This window comes from Beta vulgaris, chromosome 9, assembly GCF_026745355.1.
Source record: "Beta vulgaris subsp. vulgaris cultivar EL10 chromosome 9, EL10.2, whole genome shotgun sequence".
Taxonomy (NCBI): domain Eukaryota; kingdom Viridiplantae; phylum Streptophyta; class Magnoliopsida; order Caryophyllales; family Amaranthaceae; genus Beta; species Beta vulgaris.
The window spans coordinates 34,024,020-34,031,539 of record NC_079210.1 but is presented as its reverse complement, the minus strand read 5'-3'; the positions used below and the strand labels follow the sequence as shown (position 1 = coordinate 34,031,539).

General features: G+C 39.1%; 1 protein-coding gene across 1 annotated transcript; it reads left to right on the top strand.

Moving 5' to 3' along the window:
- Positions 1-298: 298 nt before the first annotated feature.
- LOC104883227 (uncharacterized) lies at positions 299-1,111 on the top strand. The gene has a single exon (XM_010667709.2). It carries the CDS (start codon positions 299-301, stop codon positions 1,109-1,111), a length of 813 nt encoding a protein of 270 aa, XP_010666011.1.
- Positions 1,112-7,520: the final 6,409 nt, after the last annotated feature.

The following is a 7,520-nucleotide window of genomic DNA, read 5'->3' as shown; positions in this document are numbered from 1 at the left end:
GAGGGACCTAACCTTTATTTGTCATAATGATTTTCATCTCTTGGAATGTTAGGGAAACGAATGACCCCTTTAAAATAAAAGAAATTAAAAACTTTCTTGTTAAGCACAAAGTAGCAGTATGTGTGTTACCAAAGACTAGAGTGAGGGTTCATAATGCTGATAAAGTTCAAAAGAAAATAGGTAAGGATTATTAGAAGTGGGTTTGTGACTACTCTCACTCTCCAAGAGGGAGAATTTTTGGATAGGTTGGAGGAATGACTGGGTGAGAGTTCATCCGGAACACAATTAGGAGCAGTATATGGTGTGCACTATTCAGAATGGGATGCATAAGATGACACTAATAGCAGTTTATGGTCTCCATACCATTTTAGACAGGAAGTGTCTATGGAGGGGATTGTTAGGTTATATGCAAAACCATGATCCTATGATTATAATTGGAGATTATAATGCAATATGTAACTCTAATGATGGAGCAAATGGGACCCTGGTAACAGATGATGAAACTGAGGACTTTGAAGATTTCTTACTCCAATCAAGCTTGATAGAGGCTATGAGTGCAGGGCTCTTATATTCCTGGTCTAATAGTAGTGTGGGGAGTGAGAGGGTGGTTAGCATAATTGACAAGGCCTTTGTGAACCATGCCTGGGTAAGGATGTATGCAGGGGTTGTTGTGCAATATCTAGCACCTGGGATCTCTGATCAATCTCCTCTACTGTTTACTTTACAGGATGATAGTCAGCAAGGGGGCAGACCACTCAAATTTATGAATATTATGTATGATCATGTTGATTTCCTTGACACTATGGAAAAAGCCTGGAGCTCAGTTAAAAGTAGATATAGGTTACAGTCAGTCTGGTTGAAGTTAAAAGTTATCAAGATAGAATTGAAGATGATGGAAATTCATAAGTTTGGCAAACCTCATGACAAGGTGGAGTATTTAAGACAAAAGCTCTGTGATCTACAAAATCAAGTTGATTTTAACAAAAATGGGGAAGCGCAGAGTAATGCAAAGGTTCTAAGTGATGAATTGAGACATTGGTCTTATATTGAGGAGAATATTCTTCAGCAAAAGGCGAGGATTAACTGGCTGAAACAGGGTGATGCAAATTAGAAATATTTCTTCACTGTTACCCAAGCTAGAGATGCTCATAATAGAATTAATATGATCACTGCTAAGAATGGGCGAATGATCACAGGTGAGCAGGAAATAAAAGAGGAAATTCTTGACTTTTACAGGAAGTTATTGGGCTCAAAGGTTCCTTCATTGCCAAGGATTGATTTGAACGTGGTTAGGGCAGGTAAAAGCCTTTCAATGCAGGCTAGAGATTCCCTAATAAGGGATGTTAGTCAGGATGAAATTGAGAAAGCTTTGTCTGGAATTGGGAATGATAAGGCTCCTAGATTGGATAGTTTTAAATCATACTATTTTAAGAAAAGCTGGCCTATCATCAAGAATGATGTATGCACATGCATTAAAGAGTTTTTCACTAATTCCATGATGCATAGACCTCTGAATTGTACTGTCATCACACTCATTCCTAAGATCCAGAATGCAACAAAGATTAAAGACTTCAGACCCATTGCTTGTTGTATAGTGTTATATATACAAAATTATATCCAAAATTTTTGACTAATAGGATGCAAGGGGTTATTGGTGAGGTTGTAAAAGAAGCTCAATCAAGGTTTATACCAGGGAGACACATAGCAAATAATATTCTCCTTGCTACAGAACTCATCAGAGGATACTATAGGAAACACATGTCTCCTAGATGTATTATGAAGGTAGACATAAGGAAGGCTTATGAATCTGTGGAGTGGTTCTATTTAGAAGCTTTGCTCCATGAATTTGGGTTCCCTAAAATATTTTCGGGTTGGATTATGGAGTGTGTAACTATAGAGTCATATGTAGTCCTGGTGAATGGTATCCCATCCTATCCTTTTAGAGCAAAGAAAGGGCTAAGAGAGGGAGATCCCCTCTCTCCTTTTCTTTTTGCTCTAAGTATGGAATACCTGAGTAAATGTTTGAATGAATTGAAGAACATTCTTGAGTTCAATTTCCATCCTAAATATGAGAGGCTGAATATAACTCATTTGATGTTTGCAAATGATTTATTGATGTTCAGTAGAGCTGATGTGAGATCACTCTCTCATATGTTTACAACTCTTCAAAAATTCTCTACAACTTTTGGGTTGGCTGCTAGTATGGAAAAAAGTAACATTTATTTTTGTGGTGTTTTTGAGGAGACAACTAGAGAATTGATTGATATTGTGCATATGCAATTGGTGACCTTCCTTTTAGGTATCTTGCGGTACCTCTTACCTCAAAGAAGTTGTCTTATGCTCAAAGCAAATATTTAGTTGAAAAGAACACCAATATAGCTCAGGCCTAAATGGCTCATTTGCTTTCCTATGCTGGAAGGCTTCAACTGGTTAAAAGTATAATCGGTAGTATGCAAAACTACTAGGCTCACATCTTCCCTCTCTCCAAGAAAATTATTCAGGTTGTGGAGATGGTGTGCATGAGGTTTCTATGGACTGGCATCACTGAGGAATCTAGGAAATCTCATGTTGCTTGGACAAGTCTTCAGTTTCCAAAGAGTGTTGGAGGGTGGAATATTATTAATATGCTACATTGGAATAAATCACCAATGATCAAGCTCTTGTGGGTTATTGAGTTTAAAAGAGACAAGCTTTGGGTCAAATGGATTCACTCATATTACATTAAAAGACGAGTGCTTACTGTCAATCTGAGTTACCAGACATCATGGATACTTAAAAAGAGATTAAGTACCAGGGAATTTTAGAGTGACATTGGAGGCTGGAGTTCACTAAGCATTGATAACAAGTTCTATATAAAAAAAGCTTGCAGGCTGTTGACGGGAAATGTTGAAAGAGTGAGGTGGAGATGCTTGATTTGCAATAATTATGCAAATCCAAAGAGTAAATTTATTCTATGGTTAGTACTGCATAATGGACTTCGTACTATGGATAAGATTAGAAGATTGGGTATCAATTGTTATGCTAGATGCAGTTTGTGTAGAAATCATAGGGAGTCTATTCAACATCTTTTCTTCACATATGAATATGCAACTGACATATGGAGGAAATATGTAGGCTGATGGATTTTGATGATTCAGGCTGCAATTATCAAGAGGTTGTTTCTATTGCGTGCAATCATGCAAGGAAGAAGGCAGGGAAGTTATTTGTTATGTTCTTTTACTGAATGCATCTATGCCATATGGAGACAGAGGAATAGTAAAGTGTTTAGAGCAAGTTGTAAAGATACGAATGTAGTGCTTAGAGAAATTTTTTTAAAAGTTGCTACTAGGTGCTCTGATGAAGATAGGAGTAGATTATTGATGTAATTCTCCTAGTTTTCTGTTTTGTTGCTTGTCTACCTCATGTGATCTGTTTTATGATGCACATGTTTTTTGGTATATATATATATATATATATATATATATATATATATATATATTACATTTGCCAAAAAAAATTAAAAAACATTCTACCAAAAGTTATCGTTCTCAATAATCACTTAAAGTCGGGCTTCCAAAACCATCAAGTGTAAAGCAGGAAAGGTCATCCAATCAAGTTATGAACACTTTTAGCCACAAATCATGCATGCAACCACGCTATCCTAAATGCAGAAAAATAAAAATCAAAAGTAAAGAAAAAGAATAAAAGAAAAATGTTTTTTTTTTTATGATTTTTTTTTATGCAAAGCAAGGCAAAACTACCAAAACAAATTATCAAAGACACGTTGTACAGGTGAAAAAGAAGAAACAGGGGTGGGGGGAAACAAGACCAACAAGATATAACCAATCACTGAATTACACCAAAAACCAATAGAATCCCTATATGACTAATCACCTATGACCCCAAACTCCCAAAGACATAAGCATACATGTACGACCCCCAAGCTTGAGCTCAAAGTTGCAAAATGAGGGAAAGGGAGGGGGGGTTCATGAATAGCATCTAATAGTTTCCACCATCACCCCCATCAGGAGGGGGGTTAAGAAGGAAATACCCACCTGAGTACCCGTCAGGGAAGTAAGACGAGTAGTGGGGGTAGGGGCGGAAAGAAGGCTCCTCAAAAGGCCCTTCACGAGGGTCGAAAGTAGGAGGGTAGTGGGGATGATTAGGGAAAGGGGGCTTGTGTCAGGAGTGGACATTGGCGAGGTGAGTTCACCAAGCCACCCTATACACATGGTCAAGGTCGACGCAGATACCGGCAAGGGTAGCAGTGACCGCACGATGATAGACCTCCTGAGAGGCTTGCATCTCGGCGATGGCCGCCATGACGGAGCCCATATCGAAAGACTGGGAGGTCCTAAGAGGCCATGGTCTCCATGTCGGACCTCGAAACTCTCGGAACCGGTGGTATTCCCTCCACGGTGGTGATTGAATGAAGGTCCTATTAGAGCGGTCATGAGGGTCGATATGGGAAGGGGGAACCCGTCAACGGTTTTCACAATCAGCGGGGGGGTTCCAGATGAACTCGTTGTTCATGTAACAATATGGTCTCCCCCCCCCCCCCCCCACCCGCCACGAGCCAAATGCAGTTTGGTGCCCTGTAATGACGCATAATTTTCATCTGCTGCAGGGGTGCACCATCCAATAGGTTGGACTGGCCAACAGAAGGCACGCTATCTTCCAAGTGAGCCAAGTCCTCGTCCAACCTGAGGTAAGACGCTATCCGGGTGATCATTCCACCACAAATGATCTCCCCGGATACCGTAGTAGCCCCTCGAATCTCTTGCAATCGGTTAAGGAAGAGAGCGAAAAAATTAATTCCGGCTCCAAGGTGGGCCCCGTCAGTGGCCAACCAAAGAACCAAAAGCTCTTCCTTTCTCAATTGCCCGATTTTCTACTTACAAAAGATGGTATAAACCAACATCCCATGGAAGTAACGGAGAGCGGTATGGATATAATATCTGAGACTTTGGACGAGTTTGTCCTAAGCAGAGCGGTGCCATTGGTAATCTTGGCCCACGATTCGTGTTCATTGTACCGCTGCCAAATGGTGCCTAAAGGGACATCACAAGGGGCACTGGAATCCATCCTAAAAGCTTCAAAAATTCGTCAAATGAGTGTGTTCTGACTTGATTAAAAAGACGACATTGGATAGTTAAAACACCCGTGTCAGGCTCCCGGCTTATGTCAACGTACTCAAGGGGTTTTAAGAAGAAATTGGCAGGAAAGAAGGACAAAGGAAAGCATGTTGCTGTTGTTGCTAAAAAACCTAAGCCAACCGCCAAGCCAAAGGTCGTCGCGGAAAGCAAGTGCTTCCACTGTCACAAGATAGGACACTGAAAGAGGAATTGTCCTCTATACTTGGAGGAAAAGAAGTATGGGCTTCCACTTCTAGTATATTTGTTAAAGAAATCAATTTAACTTCTACTTCTTTATGGTTATTGGATACTGGTTGTGGTTCTCACTTAGTTAATGATGTGCAGAGACTAAAAAGAAGTAGGAAGCTGACACATGGCAAGGTAGAGTTACGCGTTGAAAATGGAGCACGGGTTGCTGCACTTGCCATAGGAAGCTATAGTCTACATTTGCCATCTGGCTTTGCCTTAGAACTCAATAATTGTTATTTTGTTCGTTCGATAACTAAGCACATATTTTATGTTTCTATATTTTGGATTCTAAAGGGTATGTTGTTTCATTTTCTACAATAATATGTTTTATGCTAGTGATAAATTGATAAATGGCTTATATGTGCTTGATGGGTCAGTACAAGTCTATAACATAGATATCAAGAAACAAAAATCAAATGATTCAAACCTAACCTACATTAGGCATTGTCGAATGGCTCATATAAACCAAAAGCGTATCCAAAAAGTTACAAAAGGATGGTCTTTTTCCATCATTTGATTTTGAATCATTTGATGTATGTGAATCATGCATAATGGGTAGGATGAAAAAATCACTGTTTACTGCGAAGGGTGATAAGGCCACTGATTTATCGGGCCTCATACATACAGATGTTTATGGTCCTGTGAACACAAAGGCAGGGGGGGGGTTTAATTACTTCGTTACCTTCACTGATGATTTGAGTAGATCTGGATAAGTCTACTTAATGAAACATAAGTCAGAATCTTTTGACAAATTCAAAGAGTTTCAAAGTGAAGTACATAATAACCTTGGTAAGACAATAAAAACACTGCGATCTGATTGTCATGGCGAGTATTTGAGCCAAGAATTTGATGATCATTTAAAGGGTTGTGGAATTATTTCAGTTAACTCCACCAGGAACACCGTAGTTAAATGGTGTATCTGAAAGGAGGAATCAAACCTTGCTAGATATGGTTCGATCAATGATGAGTCTTGCTCATCTTTCGATTTCTTTTTGGGGATATGCTCTCAAAACAGTTGCATACACACTAAATAAGAGCCCGTCAAAGGTTGTAGAAAAGACTCCATGAGTTATGGAATGAAAAGACTCCAAACTTGAGTTTTCTTAATATCTGGGATGTGAGGTCTTACGTAAAGCGGTTACTATCAGACAAACTTGCACCCAAGTCAGATATATGTCTCTTTGTGGGATACCTAAAAGAGACAAGGGGTTATTACTTCTATAATCGTTAAGAGAATAAAGTGTTTGTTGCTCATGATGGTGTCTTTCTTGAAAAGGAATTTATTTAAAGAAAGACAAGTGGGAGTAAAATACTACTCGAAGAAATTTAAGATGAGCAACAACTGGACTTGGTTTACACCGTATCAGAGACGGCCCGATAAGACGAAAGTCATGTTCAGAAGATGAGTATTCAGCGAGTGAACCTACTACCGTCTCACTTGGATCTAATTCAAGCGAAAATATTCAAGAAGTTGAAGAAAACATTTCTCTTGATGCTCAGGCCCCACATAAGTCAATTAGACCAAGAATACGAAACAAGAGGTAAGTTGATTTCCTATTAACTGAAAACTCTGAAATTATGATTTTTGGAGAAGTCAGAATCTACTACCTATAAACAAGCTTTGACGAGTCTAGTCTCTGAGAAATGGCTTGAGGCCATGAAGTCCGAGTTAGACTCCATGTCTGAGAATAAAGTTTGGACCCTAGTCGACTTGCCTGATGGGGTTAACCCAATTGGATGCAAGTGGGTGTTCAAATTGAAAACAGATAAATATGGAAATGTCTATGTCTACAAAGCAAGACTGTTCGCAAAAGGATTCAGGAAAATTCATGGTATAGACTATGGTGAGACCTTTTCTCTAGTGGCAATGCTTACGTTAATTCGGATACTTTTAACGATTGCTGCATTTTACGATTACGAAATTTGGAAGATGGATGTTAAAACCACATTCTTGAATGGGTTCTTGAATGAGGATGTGTACATGACACGATCTAAGGGTTTTGAGGATCCAGAAAATCCTAAAAGGGTTTGCAACCTTCACATATCCATTTATGGATTTAAGCAGGCATCTTGAAGCTGGAATCTTCGATTTAATGAGGCAATCAAACAATTTGGTTTCCTCAAAAGCGAAGAAGAATCTTGTGTTTACAAGTTTGA